Source organism: Notamacropus eugenii, chromosome 7, assembly GCF_028372415.1.
Source record: "Notamacropus eugenii isolate mMacEug1 chromosome 7, mMacEug1.pri_v2, whole genome shotgun sequence".
Taxonomy (NCBI): Eukaryota; Metazoa; Chordata; class Mammalia; order Diprotodontia; family Macropodidae; genus Notamacropus; species Notamacropus eugenii.
Window position 1 is genome coordinate 28,495,474 of NC_092878.1, and position 26,881 is coordinate 28,522,354.

At 41.2% G+C, this 26,881-nt stretch overlaps 1 protein-coding gene across 1 annotated transcript in view; it reads right to left on the bottom strand.

The window, feature by feature from the left end:
• Positions 1 to 9,934, bottom strand: part of PLA2G4D (phospholipase A2 group IVD) — a 45,861-nt gene extending 35,927 nt beyond the window's left edge. The window contains exon 1 of the mRNA XM_072625059.1: positions 9,792 to 9,934. Coding sequence (XP_072481160.1) covers positions 9,792 to 9,836 — 45 coding nt within the window. The 5' untranslated portion in view covers positions 9,837 to 9,934. The remainder of the gene's footprint in view (positions 1 to 9,791) is intronic.
• Positions 9,935 to 26,881: the final 16,947 nt, after the last annotated feature.

A 26,881-nucleotide genomic window follows, 5' to 3' on the forward strand; every position in this document is an offset into this window, starting at 1 on the left:
GGTCCCTTCCATCTCTTAGATATATGATTCCATAAGTCTCTTTGACTCTTAAGAACATGGGTTTAGAGATGGAGAGGATAAAAGAGGTGAGCAAGTCATACCAGCTTCCTGAATTTTCTCAGACTGTCTCCCATGACTGAAATGCTCCCCTTCCTCAACTCCACCTACTGACTTCCCTGGGTCCTTTTAAATCTCAGCTACAATCCCATCTTTTTTTACAGAAGGCCTTTCCTAACCCCTCTTAATTCCAGTGTTTTCTCTGTTAATTATTCCCTACTTACCCTATATATTACCCTGTATATATGCTTTCCATATATTTGTTTGCATGTTGTCTCCCTTTCCCCCAATTAGATTGTAAGCTCCTTGAGGGTAAGAACTGTCTTTTGCCTATTTTTGTATCCCTACCACTTATTAGCACGAGGCCCGACACATAGCAGACACTTAATACATGTCTCAGATAGCTGGATAGAGCACTGGGCCTGGAGTCAAGAAGACCTGAGCTCAAATCTGACCTAAATATTGACTAGCTATGTGACTCCAGTCAAGTCATTTATCCCTGTTTGCCTCAGTTTCCTCATCTGTAAAATAAGCTAGAGAAGGAAATGGCAAATCACTCTAGCATCTTTGCCAATAAAACCAAGAGTCAGACACAACTGAGAAAAAGACTGAAAGGGAAGACGTAAACGCTTTTAAGATTTGCAAGGCATTTTACATGTCACTTAATTTGAGCTTCACAGTCACCTTGTGAGGCAGGTGCCATTATCATCCCCAACTTAGCAATGAGGAAACTGAGACTGAGAGAAAAGTTAAGTGACTTGCCCAGAGTCACACAGCTGGGAAGTACCTGAGACAGGATTTAAATTCATGTCTGGCAATCTATCCACTATGCCACCTAACTGCCTGATACACTTATCACTTTCGATCAGCCATCGTTGGCCCTCTCTCTCTATTCAGTCAGACCTGTTGAGGTCACCCTTTGTGTGTTGCATCCTCATTAACCTGAATTCCAAATGTGTCAGCCTTTCTCTTCACCTACCACTACCCTCCTGCTCCCTCAGAGAACCATGCCCAGACAAAACAATCATTGTCCCAACACAAGCTGTACACCCTGCAGTGACTGCTGTCTCCTCCCTCCTCTGGGCACGTTGCACCTTCCCTTCTATTGCAAAGACAACAGAAGAGCTTCCCTGTGTGGCTCATGGATCAATATCCAGGAGAGCCTCTGGCTGGTGAGATCAGGAACATGTGGCCCTGGGAGTGTCCCTACCAGCTTTCTGCTCCATTAGGGTGGTCAGGAAAACACCCTAATGAGGTAGGTTCCTTCCTCAATTTGTGGTGATTAATGATCCAAAAAGACACTGAGCAACATTTCCCATGAATGAGCCCTCAACCAAAGGTGGCCCAGTTTTCTTGATTTCAAAAAATACTCAGTTTGATCCCCTCCCAGCCTCACAGATTCTCAGTGCCAAACGCATCAGAAAGAAGTCTGTTTCAAGAGCTCCAAAGAGTCCGTGAGAATTAAAACTCATTAAGGAAAATGAGGTCAAAACCCTGCTCCAAGGTAGCTTGGTCAGAGGTGCTGAGCACACATAGAGGTGCCTGCCTTAGCAGGACAGGATCAGAAAAGCCTTTCCTGCCTTTAGAGAAGAGACAATTAAGATTAGTAAAGTCCGGAATACCCAGATTCACTTGGGGAGAAGGGACATAGCAAAGTCCAGACCCATTCAGAGAGCCACTCCTCAGTCAGAGATAGTCCAGCCTGACAGACCCCTACTCCTGCCACCCAGGGCTCTACAGCTCCCTCTCCTGCTGGGTGGCCACTTACCCCTTTAGGAATGCTGGGACAACATGGCGTCCTCTCTTGGTGCCACTTCCTAACCCATCAATCTCAACATTGAGTTTGGGGCTGCTTGGCTCTGACTCCATCTCTGCTCTGCCTCAGAAAGCTTTTCCTTGGAAAGATATTTTTTTTTTAAGTGGAACCTCAGTCATCCTCATTTAGCATCAGACACTTGCTCTTCCCAGCATTCTTCCAGCTCTAGGGAGTTAGCAACGAGACCAGAACTTTGCCTCTGTAACACTTCCTTCTTGTTCTTCCATTTTGTGTTGTTCGGTTGTTTCAGACTCTTGCTGGCCCCATTTGGAATTTTCTTGCAAAGTTACCAGAAGAGTTTGTTATTTCCTTCTCCAGTTCATTTCACAGATGAGGAAACTGAGGCAAACAGGTTTAAGTGACTTGCCCAGGTCACACAGCTAGTAAGTGTCTGAGGCCAGTTTGAACTCAGGTTTTCCTGACTCCATGCCTGCCACTCTATCTATCCACTGTGCCACCTAGCTGCCCAGCTATTGCTTTTTCTTCTCTGGGGTTCTAATAAACAATTATGAACTAAGCTGTTTTCTTCCCATAGCCTGGTCCCCTCAACTGGGATGATCCTCACTTAACTAAACTGCTGGATCAATCAATGGTGGATCATTGATACTGACTTCCATGAGGTTTTCCTATGGAAAGTCCCCTGACTCAGCTTTCTCCCTCGGTAATAAGAGCTAACATTTATATAGCCGCGAAGGTTTGCAAAGAGCTTTAATACATTGTCTCATCAGTACCTTTATCCCCATTTTACAAGTGGATTTGAAAAAGGTTAAGTCCCTTAGGTGGTGCAGAGGATAGAGTAATGGGGCTGGAGTCAGGAACAAACATCTTCCTGAGTTCAAATCTGGCCTCAGACATTTACTACCTGTGTGACCCTAGGCAAGTCACTTAACCACGTTTGCTTAGTTTCCTCATCTGTAAAATGAGCTGGAGAAAGGAATGGCAAACTACTCCAATATCTTTGCCAAGAAAGCCCCAAAAGGGGATCATGAAGAGTTGGATATGACTGAAATGACTGAATACCAACCAAGTGCCCTGTCTCAGGTTTTACAGGTAATCGTAGCTGAGGCAAGATTTTAACTTGAGCCGTTCTGTCTCTAAGACTTGCACTCTATTCACCATGCCAACTACAACTGAGAGAGAGAAAGAGAGGGAGAGAGGGAGAGAGAGAGAGAGAGAGAGAGAGAGAGAGAGAGAGAGAGAGAGAGAGAGAGAGAGAGAGAGGGAGGGAGAGAGGGAGAGAGAGACAGAGGGAGAGAGGGAGAGAGAGACAGAGAGACAGAGAGAGAGACAGAGAGAAAGAGAGAGACAGAGAGACAGAGAGAGAGACAGAGAGAGAAAGAGAGAGAGAGAGAGAGAGAGAGAGAGAGAGAGAGCCATACTAAGAATCCTGAGACACTTCAGAGTCTTGGGCTCTAGGAGAGGCTAGGGCTTTACCACGGACAACTCAAAAAACTCTTGTTCTCAAGTAGGTCTAAGAGACACTGAAGGCAAGGAAAGCCTGAGTCCAGGCGCAGAGACAGGTCTGAAAGCAGTGGAGTGGAAACCCTGGGGCCCAGAATAATAGTAACTGACATTTACTTTATGTTAAGGTTTGCAAAGGTTTCCTTCCAAAACACTGAGCTCAAGGGCCACCTCCTACATAAAGTCTTTCATCTCCTCCTCCCTGATATCTTCCCTCCCCATGCCCACTCCCATGATATCCATAAAGCCCTTGGCACAGTGCTTGGCACATGCGTTGTTCCCCATGCAGCCCCTAATTTTGTTATTGTTTATATGCGCACATGTTATTTCCCCTCTATTTATCTTTATATCCCCCAAAACCTAGTACAGTGCCTGGCACAAATGGTAGGTGCTTAATAAATGTTTGCTGATTGACTGATTACTTCCATTATTTAGAATCCTACAATCGTAGATCTAGAGCTGGAACACAGAAGTGGTCCCTCCAGTCTTGGAGGCAGTGAGGACTCTTTGCACTAAAACAGGCTGCCTCCCCTTCATTAAATCCTTATAACAACCCTGATGAAATAGGAACTACTTATATTATCATCCCCATTTCACAGAAAAGGAAATTGAGGCTCAGACAGACTAGTTATCCAGCTAATAAGTGTTAGAGTTGAGTTTTGAACTAAGATCTTCATGACTGTAGATCGGATATTCTATCTACTCTGCACCACTTCCTCTTCCCAGTAACCAGCTGAGCCCAGCTATAACTCTTCCTGAACCTACCATGACTACTACCCTACCCTGTCTGGTCTCTCTAGGCATATTTGGATATTTGGGGAGGAGAGACCATTGGATAGAACTATTGGTAAGCCACACCCTAATGAACTGGGAAAGAAAAGATTGAACCCACTCTCTGGCCAAGTTAGGCAGAGCAGACATCCTGTATCACTGCAGTGATACAGTCAGTTCTGGGGTTTCTCCCTGATTTTCCAGCTGTTCTTTTAGCCAGGGCAGGATCCCATCATCACATTCTGGCAGGAAGGAGTTGGATGAAATCATCAAGACACCTCAACTCACAGCAGGAACCAGTCTAGGAGCTAGGAAATGTCTAAAGGAATTCATTGTGTAATTTCCCATCAGTGCAATATTATATATGACAGATTAGTTCATTTAACTAAAAAATATACCTAAGTAATAATACCAATACAGAACCTAACCCAAACCTTCAAGAAGTCTTACAGGTCTAAATATGTTTCCCCTGGAATGTCAATGGATCTGGGTTTTCTGGAGCTGCAACCTCCTTTACATCTTTAATGCTGAGTCTTGCTCAATGTGTAAGCTTTCCTTGAGAATCTAGTTGTAGAGTCCAATCACAAAACCTGTGTTGGAATCACAAGACCTGTGTTCCAATCCTGCCTCAGATATTTACTAACTATGTGACCCTGGGCAAGTCATTTTACATCAGGGTGCCAGAATTTATCCAACTGTAAATTGGGGATAATAATAGCATCTACTTCCCAAGGTTGCTGTGAGGATTAAATGAGATAATGTTAGTAAGGTGCTTAGACCAATGTCTGGCACACAGTAGGCATGATTTAAATGCTTGCTCCATTTCCCCTTATCCTGAAGAAAGTGCTTGGAAATCTATAGAAATGTAAATAGTTGTGCTTGTTTCTGACTAGACCTGGGATTTTATTGGGAGGTCTAAGGAAGGAACTCTCTCTACCAATACAGATGGCGCTACTCTGCAATTTATAGTTATAAAGTTCCCTAGAGCACTGAGTACGGCAGCTGGACAGCTCACCAGGCTTTGAATCAGAAAGACTCCTCTTCCTGAGTTCAAATCTGGTCTCAGACACTAGCAGGGGGACCCTGGGCAAGTCACTTAACCCTGTTTGCCTCAGTTTCCTCATCTGTAAAATGAGCTGGAGAAGGAAATGGCAAACCACTCCAGTATCTTTGCCAAGAAAACCTCATTGCGGTCATGAAGAGTCAGACATAACTGAAATGACTGAACAAACAGAATAAAGATTACTGAATCTTCTGCCCACAGCCTTGCCCACCATTATGTACTGGGGTGGGACTTGAACCAAGTTTTCCTGGTTCCAAGACTAACTCTCTTCTATTCTAGTGCAGTTGCTATTACTCCTTGGGCTGGTATGGTTGGAGAGCAACATGGCACCATAGAAGAAAGGCTGACTTTATAGTCCCAGGTTCTGGGTGCAAATCCCAACGCTCCCATTTACTACCTGTTTTATGTTAGACAATTCACCTAATTTCTCTGGACCTCTATTATCTCATATCTAAAATAAGGGATGGGGGAGAAAGAGTGGAGCTAAAATAATGGTACATATGATATATATTGTGAAAAATGATTTTTGTTAGTAATCATTCTCTTGGAAATTCAGAGTTTCCCCACCCCCCCCCCCTTTTTTTTTCAAAGTTCAGTCCTTCTTCTGGAGAACTTTAAGATCTAATTTAAATGGATCCTACTCTTTAAGTTGCCAAGACTGGCCTGGGAAAATGTTGATTCCTCCCTGTTATTAAAACAGGGGATATGGAAATTGATGTTTCTTTGATCAGAATGAAGTGACCTAAGTCAAGTTCTAAAGACCTCATTTTAATATAGCTCACTTCCTAGCATGTCAACCAATCAGAGTTGATCAGCATTCTTTGGGAATACCTATTCTTCGAAGGGCATATAACCTGTACCCCCAAACCCCAAATCAAGTCAGTTGTGAACTGGCCCCCTTAGCGGGGCTTGGCTTTGTACTGTAACTCCCATGCAATGCATGTTAAGCCAGCTAGAGGGAAATTAACCGTGGACACATGCTTCCTAATTTCATTTGTCTCTTTCCTAGAACAGACTGTTTCAAACTGGGATTCGGGGGATTTGTGTAGTTCACATTAAATATATGTATATGCACATATATTATACATAACGTATACTATGTAGTAAATACACTGGTATATATATGTGCTAGGTATTATATAGACTATGCAGCGTATGTACGAAGTCTGTGTGATACATAGCATATATTAAATATGTCGCATATATGATATATACTGTATATTAGGAATATATGTATATGTAGTACAGGTGTTCTATATTACATGTATACTATGTATTGCTACCTAATATATATTACAAAGGATATATTATATGTACTATAAAAAACATATCTTTAAAGTGGGCAAAGCATTTTACAAGTTGTCTCATTTGATCCTCACAACAATCTGGTTAGGTCCTATTATTACCCTCATTTTACAAATGGAGAAACTGAGGCTGAGAGGGATAAAGTGACTTATCCAGGGTCACACAGTTAGGAAATGCCTCAGGCAGCATTCAAATTCGTATTGTCCTGACTCCAAATCTGAAGCCGAGCTACCTGCATTGCTTAGCGGGCTCTAAGGACCCTAGCTGCCATAAATCTATGATCCTATGAGAGGCCAGCTTCCTTAGTAAAGAAGTAGTCAAATATCCATTGGGTGACTGCCATATGTACAGCCTTCTGCTAACTGCTGAATGAACAGGTAGTAGGAGACCTGATCCTGGCTTTCAAACTCATATTCTAGGCTGAGTCTCATGCTCCAACAACAGAAGCAGATCCAAGAACAGGAAGGAACAGAGGCTTGCTATTCCAAGACCATGGTACCTGGCAGATAAAAAGCAGCTAGAGAGGGACCGGGTGGTGCAGTGGATAGAGCCCCAAAACTGTAGTCGGAAAGACCTGAGTTCAAATTCCACCTCGGATACTTGCTAGCAATGTGACCTTGAGCAAGTCCCTTAACTTTTACCTTAGTTTCCTCAGCTACAAAATGGGGATAGTAATAATAATGTTGTTGAATCATGTCTGACTTTTTGTGACCCCATACATCCCAGCACACCAATACTGTCACGTTGTTTTCTTGACAAAGATACTGGAGCAGTCTGCCATCTCCTTCTCCAGTGAATTAAAGCAAACAGGTTCAACCATTTGCCCAGGGTCACAAAGCTAGTAAATATCTGAGGCCAGATTGGAATTTAGGTCTTCATGACTCCAGGTCCAGCACTCTATCCACTGAGCTACCCAGCCGCTAACTTTTATACAGCACTTACTATGGGCTAGGCACTTTACAATCATTATTTCATTCAGTTCTCTCAATAACCCTGGGAAGTAAGTGTTATTATAATTTCCACTTTGTTATTGATCAGTCATGTCCAACTCTTAGTGATCCCGTTTAGGGTTTTCTGGGCAGAGATACTGGAGTGATTTCCCACTTCCTTCTCCAGCTCATTTTGAAGATGAAGAAACTGAAGCAGACATGGCTTGTCCAGGGTCATACAGCTAGTAAGTATCTGAGGTCAGATTTGAACTAAGAAAGATGAGTCTTCCTGATTCCAGGCCCAGAACTCTATCCACTATGCCACCTAGCTGCCCCCAAATCCCCTCTTTACTGCTGGGGAAATTGAGGCAGAGGTTAAGTGATTTGCCCAGGGTCACACAACTAGTAAGTACCTGAACTCAGATCTTCCTGATTTAAGGTCCACCTATCTATCCACTGCACCACCTAGTTGCCCCAATAATGGAAGCATCTGCCTCCCAGGATTGTTCTCAGATTCAGATGAGGGAGCATTTGTAAAGCATTTTGCAAACCTTAAGACACTTTATAAATGCTAGCTGTTATTATATGCACCCCAGTCCAAGGAGCCTATACGGACTGGGAATGGAGTGAAGTAGGAAATGAAGTCATTGAAGGAAGGTGGGTCAGTACTGTTGTTCTGAGATGGGGCAGGTAGGACTTAGAGGGCACTGCTGTGGCAGGAAATCATGTCGATCATATCCTGAGGAGGCCACAACCTCCTTCCTTTGCCTTTCTTCTGGAATCTGAGTTGGGGAAGGGGTGGAATCAGGGCTTGGGCTCATCCCACATGGATCACTTAAAGTTCTAATCCTAGAGAAAGATGCCACCTCCTATCTCCCTAATACAGAGGGACCCAGCCTAGGACAGGATGGATTCTAGGGGAACCTTATTATGGTAGAACAAGTCCTGGTTCTGAAGTCATAAGCCCTGAGTTTGAATCCTTTGTTTCACATTTACTTGCCTCTGTGATCATAGACAAGTCAGGCCTCACTTTCTCTTCCTGTAAAATGTGAGGGTTCAACCAGATGTCTGATGTTCTTCCGTCTCTAACTCTGTTGATTTCTCTTCTGGGAGAGAAAGGCCACATATCACAGGAAGAGATCCCCACATACCTCCCCATTCTTCTCCTACCCAGAAGACCAAAACTTCTAGCATCTCCATAACAGAGAAATTTGTCTCTAATCAGTTCAGTTCCAGAGCCAGACCCCTGGAACACAGCCTCCATGGCCCCAAAGGCTCCAGAAACAGCCCAGAATTGAGGGATGAGACAGAATACATCATTATCAGTAACTTTACATATAGGATCATAGACCTTGAACTCTGAGGCTCTCTAATCCAACACCCTCATTTTACAGATAAGGAAGCTGAAACCCAGGACAGTTAATGACTTACTCAAGGTCACATTGGTAATAAGTAAAACATGAGTGACAAGACTTGAACCCAGGCCCTCTGGCCTCAGAGCCAATGCTATTTTCCTTGTACCATGCCATTGTACCTACCATTTGATTTTGCCCACCACCTTGGTCCCGGTTTGGGACCAGCCAGGGAGATGACAGTTTTCCCACAATGGAGTCAGATCTGACATAAGCACCATGGAGAGTTGTGCCCTGGCACTCCAGTGGAACTTTAGTTCCATGAATTATAGTGATAACTGACATTTACAATATTCTTTAAAGTTTGCAAAATGCCTGACACATTTTCTTATTGGATCTCGCAATGCCCTTGTAAGGTAGGTATTACAGGGATTCTTGCTATCACTCCTGTTTCACAAATTAGGAAAAAATCTCAGATCGGCTGAGTGACTTACCCACAATTACCTTCCTGGTAAATGTCAGTGGTGGGATTTCAACCCAGTTCTCCCTGACTCCAGGTCTAGTTCTTTGTCCACTACTCAATGCTAGGGTGATTAATACTGAGTGTTACATAGAATCTCATGAGTCCTTGGGAGGCACAGAGGGATTCACGGGCTACTGGCCTGTTCCCTGCTCTACTCCAATGGGAGAGGCTGACCTCCCATCCTGAGGCAAATCCTGGTTTTCTCCAGCAAGTAGGAGTCATCTCAACATGGATGTGACTATCAGGCTAAAGCTACTGGGTAACTAATACTAATATCTCTCTGTCTCTGAATCTCTCACTTCTGTTTCTCTGGACATAGTACCACCAGCAACTGTGACTGTATTCAAACAAGGTCAGAACCCAGTGGGTTGTACATCCCACACCTCCCCCCAGCCCAGACAAAGACACATAGTCTGCTTTCTTCAGATAGTTGAAAATTCTCCCTGGTCTATACCAAGCCCAGACTTCCAGAAGCCACACTGGGTCTGCCCGTGAGCTCAGTAGGCACTGTTACCTGCTGAGGATGGCAGGACAGTCCCTCAGACACCAGGCTCTCCATGGCATAATAATCCCTCTGGCTGAAAGTACTCTTCAATCAGCTCCTGACATGGACAGCTGCTCCCCAGATGGTTGGCTCACTATGACAATCTTGGTAGGGATGGTGCCTTTAATCTGACGGCTTCAGTGGATCGAGAGTCCTATAAACAAATTTGGGGCTCCACCCTTAGGGTGACTCCCACATTTGAGAGCCTTTCCCCTTGCTTCATTACTATTCATTTGCCTATACGTCAAGGTACCACCCTAGGCCTCCAGGGTGGAGCGCTGCTTCCAAAGCCAAGCTGACAAGGGAAATATGTACAACCAGAAAACTGTCCACATTAGTTAGGCTCCCTAGAAGATGAGGAAAGGCCTGTGCTGGGTGGAATTGGAGGGCAAAGATCACTCTGGTAGCAGCCTCTGAAGCAACCTTCTAAACTGAGGCCCTTGATGTGAGCCACTCTGGGCATCTCTGCTGTAAATGTGAAGACACTTGAAATCTTGATAACCCTCAGACCAGCTGAGGAGAGACATTGGCTGCTTTATCCAGTTGGAGATCAAGTGGCTAGTTAGCCCTTGTCCTGAGCTTGGTGAGCCAAAGGTAGAGTAGCTCTTTATCATTCTAACTCCAGTGTTCTTTTGAGTTTGGTCCCATTGGGACAATCTATTTTGGAATTCACCCAAGAGGATGTTTCCCATCAGCTGTGGTCCAGAGGGTCTGGGCCAATCCTAAATGAATCCAGGGTTCTCAGGAGTCCTGATGAATGGTGACCCAATAGTTCCAAATAGGAACCATCTTCATTCTGTCACTGCCAATGGAAGTAACTATCTGAAAAATGCTCTGAATCACTATTGATTAGAGAAATGTAAGTTAAAACAACCCGTCTCACACCTATCAGATTGGTCAATGTGACAGAAAATGAAAACGACAAATGTTGGTAGGGATATGGAAAAATTGGGACACTAATGAACTGTTGGTAGAATTGTGAACTGATCCAGTCATTCTGGAGAACAGTTTTAGAACTCTGCCCAAAGGGCTATAAAACCATGCATACCCTTTGACGCAGCAGTACCACTACTAGGTCTATATTCTAGAGAGATAAAAAATAAAAATAAAAAAGATTTCCACGTGCAAAAATATTTATAGCACTGCTTTTCATGGTGGCAAAGAACTGGAAATTGAGGGGATGCCTATCAGTTGGGGAATGGCTAAACAAGTTGTGGTGTATGATTGTGATGAAATATTATTTTGTTGTAAGAAATGACAAACAGGACACTTTTAGAAAACCTGTAAAGACTTATATGAACTGATGAAAAGTGAAATTAGCAGAACCAGAATAGCATACACAATAATAGCAATATTGCACAATGACTAACTGTGAATGATTTAGCTCTTGTCAGCAATGTGTGTGTTCATCCTATGTTGCTGAAGAAGACCATGTCATCAGAGAAATAATGACATGACTTGCACTTGACTTTATTTTGAGTGAGGGAGGGCTGTGCAGGTCACCAGCCTCACTTCTCCTCCAGAGCCATCTGAATCCAGTGACCAGATATTCATCAGGATGACTGGAGATGACCCAGGATGAGGCAATTGGGGTTAAGTGACTTGCTCAAGGTCATACAGCTAGTGAGTGTCAAGTGTCTGAGGTAAGATCTGAACTCAGGTCCTCTTGACTCCAGCACTGGTGCTCTATCCACTGCACTACCTAGCTGCCCCTCTTCTCAACAATACAATGATGCAAAACAATTCTGAAGGACTGAGGATAAAAAAATGCTATCCACCTCCAGAGAAAGAACTGATGGAGTCTGAATGCAGATCAAAGCACACTTGTTTTTAAACTTTATTTTTCTTAATTATTTGTTTTGGATCTGTGTTTTCTTTCATAACATGACTAATACGGAAATATGTTTTGCATGACTGCACATGTATATCGCCTATATCAAATTGCTTTACTTCTCAAGAAGAAGCGAAAAGAGAAAGGGGAAGAGAAAATTGGAATTCAAAAATTTTAAAAACAAGTATTAAAAATTTTTTATATGTAATCAGAAAAATAAAATATTTAAATTGAAAAAATAAAAGTAAACATATGTAAAAAATTGTTTGTAAAAGGAAGTAACTATCTGCTTCTCTCCAAAATTTCTTTATAAAGAAATGACTTTCTAAGACCTTGGTTTTTGTGTCTGTATAATAATGATCAGTCAAAATCATTTATTAAGCACAAGCTATGTGCTAAGCACTGGAGATACAAAGGCAAAATTTAGTCCCTACTCTAAAAAGGTTCATAGTGTAATGGGGGAAACAACTTGCAAACAGCCATGTACAAATAAGATATATTTAGGATAAATTGGAGACAATCTGAAAGGGAAGGCATTAAAATGAAGGAAGACGGGAAAGGCTTCTTGCAAAAGGCAAGACTTGAGCTGAGATTTGAAGGAAGCCAGGGGACCTGAAAAGCAGAGATGAAGAAGGAGACAATTCTGGGGATGGGGGACAGACGATAAAGTGATGTCAGGAGATGGAGTCATGTTGGAGAAACAAGAAGGAGACCAGTGTTACAGAATCACAGACTACAAATGGGAATGTAAGGTATAAGAAGACTGGAAAGGTAAGAAGGGGACAGTTTATAAAGGGCTTGAAGCGCCAAACAAAAGAACTGGAGGTGATAGAAACTGTAATCTGTTTAATTCATTCTCTTGCCCTAGACCACTGAGAAACTGGCCCCATTAATATGGAGAAATAAGGAGATCAAAACTGAACTACCTGTGCTTACTCTCACACATGGACAAGCACTCTGATCTATTGACATTTAGACTTTTGGTGGTTGTCTTGTCTTGGGGGACCCATTTTTATTGAATGCAACTATTTTGCTTGGAGAGGATAAGTCTATGATCAGTCCAGCACTCTATGCCACACACCCGCCTTCATTATTCTCACATTCTGTCTGTCTCTTCTTCTCACAATAACATACTGTATCTAGTAAATACTAATGTTTGCTGTCAGGGTGCATCCATGAAGTTTTATTACATTTAGGTAAATGGAAGATAGTAGTGGTGATGAGAAAGTCCTGAGTTGCACAAGTCTTCAGTATTAAACCAATGCTATTGCTGTTTCCAACTCCATTCCTCCTCCCATGGATTCTTTGCCATGTCTGATAATCTGCACCTATTCTGGCATTAAAGTCATTCAGAATTACAGACTTGTCCTCTTTTGGCACATTAATGATGAAGGTCTCCGGGCCTTCATAAAATTTTTCTTTGACTTCCTCAGGGCTCATTATGGTAGAAACATACACATTAATGATGACGGCATAGCAATTTCCTGCAAGTGGCAATCGCAGTGTCATGAGACTGTCATTCACTCCTTTTGGAATTCATTCAAGCTCATTGACTAGACTGTTTTGATTATGAAGTCTATGCCAGTTTCATGGTACTCCCCATCATTGCGGCCACTCCAGAAAAACATGCATCCAGCTCCAACTTCAATAAGGTGGCCTTCCTTTGCCAGCCTTCTTTCACTCAGAGCTGCTATTTGGATGTGATACCAGTTGAGTTCTCTCACAACAAGAGCTATGTAACTTTCAGATCCTTTAGATTTCTTGTTGTCCATAAGCATGGACTCATTCCATGTACCAATCATCTTCACAAAAGTTTTTGTATATTTTTTTGTGTGTTTCAACCACAGGGTAGCATTCCTGCTAGGGTTGGGTAAAACAGACAATTTTTAGGCCACCTTTTCTAGCCTCTTCCTCATACCAGGAGGTGTACAATGCAGTCCTTTAAAAAGGCCACTCAGACACCAAGGGGGCTGCCAAATCCCACTGCTGTTTCAGTCCAGTGAAAATACAGCCCCATGATCTGGGCTGCCTGTGTTCAGGATTGTGATTACAGCTCTCACTGTGCTCATACCTGCTCCTTCATCACTTACCTGTCACCACAGGACTTTGAGGTAGGTAAAAATGGCAAAAATGCCGTGGGCAATATCTTTTAACTCATGCATAAATTGGATTTAAGTGAGGCAGAATTGCATGAAGTCATCAGTGCCATTCTCTCTTCCAGAGTCATCAGAGTCCAGTGGCAAGACAAAAGTCAGGATGATTGGCCATGACCTGGGTTGCAATGGATCACCTTGGCATCATCTCCTATGTCTGACCAAGGACAGAGACTACTTCAACTGCCTTCACAGCCATTGGAATAAATTGTTCACATCTGTCATTCTGCCAGGGGAAGTCTTCATGTGTTTGGGGTACACACCCCACTAACTCACTGACAGACCTGAGGCCACGAGTTAACCTCAACCTGATTCAGCCCATCTGCTGAGACAGTTTTACCCGAGTGTGGCTGCCGCAAATGCTGCAGCTTCTTGGAGTCACAGAGAGTTGAGTGCCAGGAAGACACCAAAGGTCAATGAACAGCCCTGAAGAGGACTCAGCAAGCCCTCACACCAAGGGGATTAGTTTTCCTTAGTCCACTCCAGCAGTCATGTACCAAAGCAACCAATATCTTGCTTTGCTACATTTATTTTATTTCTGTTTCTGTTCTGGGTGTGCCAAGAGATTACCCTTTCAAAAAGCATTTAGGAAGCAACTCTTACTTACAGAAAACTGTGTTAGGTAGTTAGGTAAAGTGGATCCCTGCCCTCAAGAAACTTACGGTTTACATTAACACAGAGAAGAGTTGGTTGAAGAGGTGCCGTCCAAGTTGGACTTTAAAGGGTGGATAGAAATTCCACAAGCAAAGAAGAGGAAAAACATTCCAGGCCTGAGACACAAGCTGAGCAAAGACACAGTGTATACTTACGGGCAGAAAATTGTCTAATTGGTTGGAACACATAGTGCACTTTTTGTTTTTCAGGCATTTCAGTTATATCTGACTCTTTGTTACCTCATTTGAGGTTTTCTTGGCAAAGCTACTGAAGTGGTTTGCCATTTCCTTCTCCAGCTCATTTGAAGAATGGGGAAATGGAGGCAAATGAGTTAAATGACTTGCGCATCACCACAGAGGTAGTAAGTGTCTGAAGTCAGATTTTAATTCAGGAAGAGGAGTCTTCCTGACTCCAGATCCAGAACCCTACCCACTGCCCCACCTAGCTGCCCCAGGTAGTGCTCAGGAAAGTAATATGAAATAAAGCTTGAAGGCAAGGTGAAGGTGGTTCCAAGTGGTACATGCATGGTAAAAGGGTTTTATCTCAGAAGGTAATGGGGAACCACTAGAGGAATGACATAAAGAGATTAATGCATAAGAAAGATTCTTCTGGCATTGGAATAAAGGATAGAATGGAAAAGACCAAAGAATGGAGATGGAAAGTTGCCTTTGTCTCTAATATGTTATTGCCTGGAGACAGTCAAATTGAGATGTTTCTTCTGTGCCAAAGGATGGAACTACTGAAGGCAGAACCCTGCAACATGGAATCCGAGTCAACTCCTCAAGCCAAATGCCCAATAAGTGGGCAAGTTACGCCTGGATTGATGGCAATGTTCTGGGGATCCACTAGTTTAAACCTTTGCCAGGAAGGAAGCCCTGACCAAATCAGTCCCAACCAAAAGAATGAGGAGATAGAGTTATGTAGAGAGGAGAGCCCTGGAGTAGGGATCCTTAAACTTGGGTTCTAGTTTCCTAAATAACTATGACTTCGAGTAACTCAGCCTCTCTTAGCCCCTTGTCCTCATTTGCAAAAAGAGAGAGTTGAGCTAGAATATCATTAAGGTGTTATGACTCTAAAATTCTGACTCTTGTTCAGTGAGAATGGTCTCTAACACATACCAAGGTCAACAGATCTCCAAACCTCTTGGATGTCTATACTGGTCCTAAATGAAGGGCACTTTATTTCAAAGGGATAATAAAAGAACAATTCCTCAAAAGCTGCAAGTTGGAAAATAGGATCTATTTAAATGTCCGTTTATCATTTTGCCCTGTGAGGCAGCTGCCATCTACAATTTGCCTTTGCTTCAAATATACAAAGCAGCACTCAGTTGGGAATCAGAGACGGGAATAGTGCACTAGAGAAGAGAACCCAAGCATGCAGCCCAGGGCTTTGGGTCCAGATACTAGTATTCATTTCCTAAGACTCACCTAAGATCTGGGCAGGACTCAATCCACTGCACAGTGCTCATCCCTTTGGCCAGGGCCTATAAAGCTAAAGTCTTTAAGGCAACACCCAATTTCAGCTCTACAAAACCGGAATGTTCTGATGGATCAACTTAATTGGAAGTCAGGATTTCTGGTTTTCTCATCTTCACTCTATCCCTCAGCTGTCTGGGAGGATTATCTGATAGTGACAGGGCCTAGGTTTCCTTAGTGATCAGATAATCTAGGAGGGGCTGAGGCTAAAAAATGTGAAAACACCAGGAGGACTTAGCCATTCCTACCACATTCCTGGACAGCTGAGGGCCGCGCAAATGTGACCTGTGCAAAGCTGTTGGACTGGCTATTTGACTTATCTATTCCCTTGGAAGCTTTTCCTAGTTATAATATATGTATGTATTATACATATATCTTGGACCTCAGCTGGGATGGGTGACATATGGAAGAAAGGAAAGATTATAGGATTAAGAATTTAGGGATCATCTAGTCCAACCCCCTTATTTAACAGATAGGGAAATCAAGGCCCACAAAGGTCGAGTAATATTCCCAAGGTCGTAAAGGTAGCAAGTGGCAATGACTAGGACTCAAAACTTTTGACTTCAAATCCAGCTCACTTTCCACTACAACAAGCTGCCTACAAAGAGAAATACTGAAATTATTCCTCCCCCAGTCAAGTTGGAACTTAAATTAGGCAGGGACTCCCAACAGGTTGGAGTAAGCCATTAAAAATTGCCCTAATGGCAATTTAAGGAGCAAAGCTGAGAAAAAGGAGGCGGGGGGGGGGGGGGCCATAAAAATTGGGATTCTTAATCTGGGATCTGTAAAGTTGGTTTTTAAAAATACTTTGATAACTATTTCAATATAATTGGTTTCCTTTGTGATTCTATGTATTTTATTTTATACGTTAAAAACATTATTTGGAGGAGTACATCAGCTTTACCAAATTACCAAAGGAGTCTGTGACATAGAAACAGTTAACCTCTGCCACAGAGAAAGGACATGGGATCTGAGAGAGGTAGCAGAGGGATAGACTGCAGGACTTGGAGTCAGTAAAACCTGAATTCAGATCTTGTCTCTGATAGCTGTTTGACCCTGGGCGAGTCACTTAACCTTTTTGGCCTCAGTTTCATCATCTATAATATGTTGGGCCTGATGACCTCTAAGGTCCTTTTCAATTCTAAAGCTGTAATCCTAGGATCTGAAAGTCCACGGTGCTCTGTGGTACTTTGAGTGTGATCCAGGGAGGAAGGTAAGGAATGAATCAGTCCAGAAATGTTGTGATTGATAAAGAAGGGGAAACAAGATCCGCCTCATGAAAGTCCGCCCAAGGCACCCCAAAACAAGGAGAGGATAATGGTTGGAAAAAGAACAACTCCTCATCTCTCTAGCACTTTAAATTTCACAAAGTCTTTTCCCTACAACCACCCAAGGAAAATGGGGTGACTATTTTTACCTCCATTTGCCAGCGGGGGAGATTGAGGTTCTTCCCCAAGCACTAGTGGACCAGAAAGGAGTTATCTGTTTAGGGAGTATTTTCTCACCTCTTCCTCTCACTTCTTTCTCCTGCAATTTGGATTTTGCCACCTCCCCAGACCAGTCTCCGTCTTCTTCCCCCACACATACTAGGACATCTCCTTGTGCCACACAACCAATACTCTCCTTTTGGCTGTTCTTTGCCTTTCTTGATCCTCCCAACCTATAATGATCTTCTCCGCCTCAGACTTCACAGGGCACTTAGTTTTGTGCTTTTCTACTAACAATAGAATAAATACCATTTCTATTGCAACTTAAGATTGGCTAAGTCATTTTCATATACCATGTCATTCGTTCATGCATTCGTTCACTCACAATAACCCGAGGAGGTAGGTGCTATTATTATCCCCATTATACAGATGGGGAAAATGAGGCTCAGAGAGATGATTTGCCCAGTGTCACATAACTCAGAGACAGTGACTTGCCCAGTGTCACATAACTAGTGATCACCTAGGGCAGGATTTGCAGGGAGATCTTCCTGATTCCAAGTTCAGTGCTCTATCCACTGGGCCAAGTAGCTTATTATAGTTAGCTCTGTACTTGTTTTATTTCACTACTAAACTGTGGGGCAAAGAATATGCCTTATTGAAATTTTACCTCTGCAAAGTGAAATGAGTAGAAAAAGGAGAACACTGGACACAGTAAATAGTAATACTGTACCATGATCAACTGTGAATGACTTAGCTATTCTCCGCAATACAATCCGACAACTCTGAAGAACTTATAATACAAAATGCCATCCATCTCCAGAGAAAGAACTGATGAAGTCTGAATGCAGATTGAAGCATACTTTGTTTTTAAACTTTATTTTTCTTGGAGGGTTTTGGATGAACTCTTTTCCTTTTACAACCTAATATGGAAATGTTTTGTACGACTACCTATGTATTACCTATATCAAATTGCTTGCCTTCTCAATGAGGGAGGGAGGGAGAGAATTTGAAACTCAAAACTTAAAAAAACAAATGTTAAAAATTGTTTCTCATGTAACTGGGGAAAAATAAAAGACTAAATAAATTTTTTTGAAAAGAAATTTTATCTTTCCCTCGGTGTCTGACAAGCTCTTGGTTCCTTATTCAACAGAATGGAACAATCACCCCCATGACCCTCACCCTAAGAGGGCTATTAACACACCAGCTTGAGGAGAGGAAGAATACTCTCTCCCACTTCTGAAGGTATGGAATTCCCATTCTTCTCTGGCCCCACCTACTCCCCAGGAAAGATGCGACAGTCCTGAGCAACGCAATATTATGTTAATATGATATAGTGGGAGGAACACTCACTCTGGAGTCAGAGAATTCTGGTTTAAGTCTTGCCTTTGATGCTTATCAACCAGTGTGATTTTGAGCCAGTCATTGATCCTCTATTGGCCTCAGTTTTCTTATCTGTAAAAGAAGGAGTGTGGCCTAAATGACTTCTAAGGCTCCTTGTAGCTTTAAACCGATGTTCCTATGACCTCCTGGAGTTATAACACAGAGTATTCTGTGGAGTCTATCAGAAGTTAAGAGGTCACAACTCTTAGTGACCATATTTAGGGTTTTCCTGGCAGAGATATTAGAGCAGTTTGCAATTTCTTGTTCACCAGAGAAACAGGGCCAGGTACTGCCCCCCTCTCTGAGAAGGGTCATAGAAGTAACTTATCCTCTGACTTTGAGCAGTTTTTGTTTTGTTTTTTTAAAGATGATGAACCTATGAAGGAAAATGCTATTTACTTACGGAGAAAGAACTGACAAATAGAAATATACATATTATGGTCTTACATAAATGTATATGTGTGTATACGTTTACAGATATGTGTATGTTTAGAGATATGCATATATATTCATGTTTAATTGTAGCTTTCTCTAGGGCAGAAGGGGAGAGAGAGAAAAATATATTAAAATAAAAAGTGTAGAGCAGAGAACAAAGAAAAACCTAAAAAGAAGCACAGATCAGCTGGTCTGCTTTGAAAACAATGTATAGGATTTATTACGTAGGTTTTTGTGAAATGGAAATTTATTGTTTTAAATTGAATCTTCTCATGTTCTACTGAGTACATGGAAATGTTCTTTTTCTTCTTATTTTGTATTTAAGTTTAAAATGAATAAAAACTCTTTTTAAAATGAGCCTCTTAGAAGTTTCCGATATAAAGAATGGGTGACAAGCCCTTTTTCTTAGGTTCAAATATAATAACTAGCATTTACATAGCACTCTAAGTTTTGCAAAGGACTTTACGAATTTTGTCTCATTTGATCCTCACAACAACTCTGGGAGGGAGGGAGGTATTATTGCTCCCCTCATATAAATGAGGAAACTAAGGTAGACAGAGGTTAAGTGACTTGCCCAGGAGCATATAGCTAAGAATTATCGTAGGCAGCATTTGGATCCATATCTTCCTGACTCCAGGTTGAGGACTCTATCCATTGCACCAAACTAAACTATCCAACTGCCCTAAATCTAGCCCTCAGGGGATGGAGCCAAGATGGTGGAGTAGAAGGACAAACCTGCTTGAGCTTTGCCCCCATAACCCATAAAAATACCTATAAAAAATGACCCTAAACAAATTCTAGAGCAGCAGAAGCTACAAAATGACAGAATGAAAGAGATTTCCAGCCCAAGACAGCCTAGAAGGCTGATAGGAAAGGTCTATCACACCAGGCTCAGAGCAAAGCACAGCCCAGCCTTGACCACGCAGCATGGACAAGAGTGGAGCATGTTTTCGGGAACAGAATCATGGGTAGCAGCTGCAGTTCCCAGATTTCTCAACCTCCAAACACCAAAGACAGCTTCAAAGGTCAATAAGAAAGTTCTTTCACCTGGGGGAAAGGGAAGCTCAGTTTGGTCCCAATTCTGGCCCCAGGGCAGCAGCAGCCACTGAGGCAGCAGGGTCCATTTTTGTGCCCTCAGCCTAAAGACCCTGGGGGAAACCAAGCAACTGATCTGGATCTCAGTTCTGAGTGGCAGTCCTGGGGTGAGGAGCTCTGGCCTGGTGGAACTGGTGGAAGCTCTGGAGAGGGAACCCTACTCACAGATCCAGGGCAGAAAATAGTGCTTGTGGTTGCTCACAGATCAGAACTCAGGACAAGAGCAGAGGAAATTCCTTTCTCTTGATTGTGCCACTTTGGAAGAACTGAGAACTTACAGATCCCTAGAGTATACCCTACACTTGACAAAGGACAAAGGACTCAAAAGTCAAGTAACTGGCTGGGAAAATGACCAAAAAAGGGGGGAAAAATAAGACTATAGAAGGTTACTTTTGGGCGAACAGGCATTTTCTTCCATCTTTTCAGATGAGGAAGAACAAAGCATACCATCAGAGGAAGGCATAAAAGTCAAGGCTTCTACATCCAAAACCTCCAAAAAAAAAAATATGCAATGATCTCAGGCCATGGAAGAGCCCAAAAAGAATTTTGAAAATCAAGTAAGATGGGTGAAGGAAAAATTGGGAAAAGAAATCATGAAAAGTGAGTCAACAGCTTGCTAAAGGAGACCCCAAAAAATTTTGAAGAAAATAACACCTTTAAAAATAGGCTAACTCAATTGGAAAAAGAGGTCCAAAAAGCCAATGAGGAGAAGGCTTTAAAAAGCAGAATTAGTCAATGGAAAAGGAGGCTCAAAAGTTCACTGAAGAAAATAGTTCTTTAAAAATTAGAATGGAGCATATGGAAGCTAATGACTTTATGGGAAACCAAGAAATTACAAAACAAAACCAAAAGAATAAAAAAATAGAAGACAATGTGAAATATCTCATTGGAAAAACAACTGACCTGGAAAACAGATCTAGGAGAAACAATTTAAAAATTAAGGGACTACCTGAAAGCCACGATGAAAAAAAGAGCCTAGACATCATATTTCATGAAATTGTCAAGGAAAACTGCCCTGAGATTCTAGAACAAGAGGTTAAGATAAATATTGAAAAAATCCACCAATCACCTCCTGAAAGAGATCCAAAAAAAAAAAACTCCTAGGAATATTGTAGCCAAATTCCAGAGTTCCAGGACAGGAACACAATATTGCAAGCAATCAGAATGAAACAATTCAAGTATTGTGGAAATACAGTCAGGATAACACAAGATCTATCAGCTTCTACATTAAGGGATTGAAGGACTTGGAATATGATATTCCAGAAGTCAAAGGAACTAGGATTAAAATCAAGAATCACCTACTCAGCAAAACTGAGTATAATATTTCAGGGGGAAAAATGGTCTTTCAATGAAATAGAGGACTTTCAAGCATTCTTGATGAAAAGACCAGAGCTGAATAGAAAATTTGACTTTCAAACACAAGAATCCAGAAAAGTATAAAAAGGTAAACAAGAAAGAGAAATCATAAAGGGCTTACTAAAGTTGAACTGTTTACATTCCTACATGGAAAGATAATATTTGTAACTCTTGAAACTTTTCGCAGTATATACATATATCTAAAAAAATAAAATTAAGGGGTGAGAGAGGAATATATTGGAATGAGAAAGAGAGAAATGGAATGGGGCAAATTATCTCTCATAGAAAAGGCAAGAAAAAGCTTTTTCAAAAATGGAGGGGAAAGGCCGGGGGAGGTGAGAGGGAAAAAGTGAAGCTTATTCTCATCACATTTGGCTTAAGGAGGGAATAACATGAACACTCAATTTGGTATGAAAAGCTACCTTATGCTACAGAAAAGTAGGGGAGAAGGGAATAAGTGGAGTGGGGGAGAAGATGAAAGGGAGGGCAAATGGGAGGAGGGAGTAATTAGAAGTAAACACATTAGGGGAGAAACAAGGTCAAAAAAGAGAATAGAATAAATGGGGGTAGGATACAATGGAGGGAAATATAGTTAGTCATTCACAACATGACTACTATGGAAATCTTTTGCAAAACTACACATATATAGCCTATACTGAATTGCTTGCCTTCTCAGTGGGGATGGGTAGGGAGGGAAGAAGGGAGAGAAGTTGGAACTCAAAGTTTTAGGAACAAATGTCAAGAATTGTTTTTCCATGCAACTAGGAAATAAGAAATATAGGTAATGGGGAATAGAAATCTATCTTGCCCCACAAGAAAAGACAGAAAATGGGAATAAGGGAAGGAAGGGGTATGATAGAAGGGAGGGCAGATTGGGGGAAGTGGTAATCAGAATGCGCAGTGTTTTGGGGTGGGGGAGGGAAGAGATGGGGAGAGAATTTAGAACTCAAAATCTTGTGGAAATGAATGTTGAAAACTAAAAACAAATAAATTAATTGAAGTTTCAAAAAAAAGAAAGAAATATAAGAGAGGTGGAGGAAAAATTGGGAAGAGAAACGAGAGCAATGTGAGAAAATCATGAAGAGCAAGTCAACAACTTGCTAAAGGAAACTCAAAAAATGCTAAAGAAAATAACACCTTTAAAAATAGACTAACCTAAATGGCAAAAGAGGTCCAAAAAGCCAATGAGGAGAAGAATGCTTTAAAAAGCAGAATTGGTCAAGTAGAAAAAGGAGATTCAAAAGCTCACTGAAGAAAATAGTTCTTTAAAAATTAGAATGGAAAATATTTATAGCAACCCTCTTTGTGGTGGCCAAAAACTGGAAATCAAGGGGATGCCCATTAATTGGGGAATGACTGAATAAGCTGTGGTATATGAATGTAATGGAATACTATTGGGCTATAAGAAATGATGAACAAGAAGACTTCAGAAAGGCCTGGAAGGACTTATATGATCTGATGCTGAGCAAAAGGAGCAGAATCACGAGAACTTTGTACACAGCAACGACCACAGTGTGTGAGAGTTTTTTCTGGTAGACTTGGAACTTCATAGTGATTCAAGGATTTGAAAAGAAAAATTTCCAATGGTCTTCTAAGGTAATCCACATCCAGAGAAAAAACTATGGAATTCAGTCGCAGAATGTAGCAGATCATTTGTGTGTGAATTATGTTTTGGTTTATTATATAATTTCTCCCATTCATTTTAATTCTTCTACACAGCATGACTATAGTGAAAATGTATTCAATAGGAATGTATGTGTAGATCCTATAGAGAATTGTATGCCATCTCGGGGAGGGAGGGAGGGAGGAAGGAGGAGGGAGGGAGGGAGGAGGAAAAAAAATCTAAGTTTTATGGTAGTGATTGTAGAACATGGAGAATCACCAGTCTCTGGAGTCAGAAGACCTGAATTCAAGACCTTGAAAGAAATTATTATTTTACTCTTGTATTAATAACCAATTATTGAATCAGAATCAAGGTTTTCCCCCTTTTCTATTTCCTCATTCAGAAATCAGTATGGGAAATCTTTCTCAAAGACTTACCCAGCCAGGATGGCTAAGGTCTAATTAAAGGCAGTAAAAGATATTCTAAGTTCAGACAAATGGGTGGATTCTTGCTTATCGTGTTTACTCAGATGGGTCTGGGGAAGTGTGGATTCTTCCTTTTGTCAGAAAAGTAATATGGAAATTGATAAGTCTCTATGGCCAAGATTTGGGTACTCAGTTTCACATACCTTAAGACCTTCATTATAATATAGCCCACCTCTCGTTGTATTATTCATTCTCTCATTAATTGTTAACCAATCGGAGTTGAGTGCCACCCTCAGAAATACCTACTCTTCCAAGGGCATATAAACTGTGAGCCCACTGCCATGAGAGGTCATTGGCATTCAAGAACACCACTGACCTCTTTGACTAACAAAATTATTTTTATTTTTATTATTTTCAATTATTAATTCTCTTATTATGTTACATATTAATTATTATTAATAAATTGATTAATTACCCAGAAAAAAATTAGAATGGAGAAGATAGAAGCAAATGACTTTATGAGAAACCAAGAAATTACAGAACAAAACCAAAAGAATGAAAAAATAGAAGACAATATGAAATATCTCATTGGAGGAACAACTGACCTGGAAAATAGATCCAGGAGAGATCATTTTAAAATTATTGGTCTACCTGAAAACCATGATCAAAAAAAGAGCCTAGACATCATCTTTCAAGAAAGTATCAAGAAAAACTGCCCTGATATTCAAGACCCAGAGGGTAAAATAGAAATGGAAAGAATTCACTGATCCCCTCCTCAAAGAGATCCCAAAAGGAAAACTCCTAGGAATATTGTAGCCAAATTCCAGAATTCCCAGGGCAAGGAGAAAACATTATAAGCAGCCAGAAAGAAACAATTCAAGTATTGTGGAAATACAGTCATGATAACGCAGGATTTAACAGCTTCTACACTAAGGGATCAAAGGGTTTGGAATATGATATTCCAGAGGTCAAAGGAGATAGTATTAAAAACAAGAATCACCTACCCAGCAAAATTGAGTATAATACTTTGGGGAAAAAATGGCCATTCAATGAAACAGAGGACTTTCAAACATTCTTGATGAAAAGACCAGAGGGGAATAGAAAATTTGACTTTCAAGTACAAGAATCAAGAGAAACATGAAAAGGTGAACAGTAAAGAGAAGCCTTAAGGAACTCATTAAAGTTGAACTGTTTACATTCCTACATAGAAAGATGTTATTTGTAACTCAAGAGATCTTTTTCAGTATTAGGGTAGTTAGAGGGAATATATATATATATATATATATAGGTGTCTCTGAGTATGTATGTGTGTTTATATTATATACGTGTAGGTATATATATGTACATGGGTGTATGTGTGTATATATGTATATGTGTGTGTGTATATATATATATATATATATATATATATATATATATATATATATATATATATATATATATATATATATATGCATAGACAAAGGCCACAGGGTGAACTGAATATGAAGAGAGAATACCTAAAAAAAATAAAATTTACTGTTGAATGGAATGTACTAGAAGTAAGAGAAAGGGAGAGGTAGAATGCAGCAAGTCATATCACATAAAAGAGGGAAGAAAGAGCTTTTACACTGGAGGGGAAGTGGGGGAGATGAAAGGAAATAATTGAGCCTTACTCCTATGGGATATGGCTTAAGGAGGGAATAACACACTCCATTGGATATGGAAATCTATTTTACCCTGCAGGAAGGCAGGAGGGAAGAGGATAGGAAAGCGAAGATAATAGAAGGGACAGAAAATTGGGGAAAGGGAAAATCAGAAGCAAACACTGTTGTGGGAGGACAGGTCAAGGGAGAGTGTGGAATAAAGGAAGGGCAGGATAGGACAAGGGGAAATGTGGTTAGTCTTTTATAACATAGCTATTATGAAAGTGCTTTGCATTATTACAGATATATAATCTATATTGAATTGCTTGTTTTCTCAATGAGGGTGGGTGCAGAGGGAGGGAGAGAATATGGAACTCAAAGCTTTAATAATGAATGTTAAAAATTGTTTTAGCATGCAACTGGAATTAAACTATACAGGCCACGTAGTAGGGAACTCTATTTTGCCCTACAGGACAATAGAGGGGAAGGGGAACGTAAAAAGTGGGGTAATAGAAGGGAGGACAGACTGGAGGAAGGGGTGGATGGGGCGCAAGCTGTCCTGGGGTAGGGGGTGGGGAGAGGTGGGGAGAAAGTTTTGAATTCAAATTCTTTTGAAAAGTAAATATTAAGAACTGAAAAATAAATAAATTATATATTAAAAAAAATCTAGCCCTCAGTTTTATTTCCCTTGCTTTGGTCAATGGAATTATCCATCTATAAAATGGGAATGATAAAAATACTTGCACTATCTACTTCATATTCAGTCAAGAGGATAGAATGAGATAATGCAGTGAAAGCTCTTGGCAAATTATAATTACCAGAAGCCTTTATAATGGCTTCTATTTGCATACAGTCTTTGAGAGCAAGCAAGAGCTTTAAAGATTTTATGCCTCTAGCCAAGCCCTATGCAGCTCCAATAGTTTCCCCCCAGTGCTTAGCACAGTGACTGGCGCACAGTGACTGGCACACAGTAGGCACTTAATAAATGTTTACTGATTGTTTGACTGTATGAAACCCAACATTAAGGGGAAGTCAAGATACAAAAAAAGTGAGGAGAAAGAACAAGGCAGTGGGACTTGGCTTCATATATTCTAAACTATGGGTTTGGGTGAAGTGCAATGGTTAGGGTAAGTTAAAGCTAGCTGTCACTCTGCATTTTTTTGTCATTCATATTTCTTCTTTTAAAAGAAAGGAATTTAATGCTAGAGCCTTTCCTCTGAGATGATCTCCAATTTATCCTGTATATATCTTGTTTCTATATAGTCGTTTGCATGTTTGTCTCCTCCATCAGATTGTGAGTTGCCTGAAGGCAGTGACAATTTTTGCCTTTCTTAGCACAGTCCTTGGCACAGACGATGGGTGCTTAATGTTTGTTTCCCTGACTACCTTCCTGCACACTGCCACCATGTAGTCCATCAGCCCTCACCTTCACTATTGTAAAAAGGACCTACTTGGTCTCCTTGTTTCCAGTCTTTCTCCTTTCCAATTCATTCTTCACACACAGCCGCCAAGACAATCTCCCTAACATACACATGTGACCTTGTCATTCCTTTGCTCAAAAATTCCCTACTGCCCATTGGATAAGATCCAAATTCCTCAGC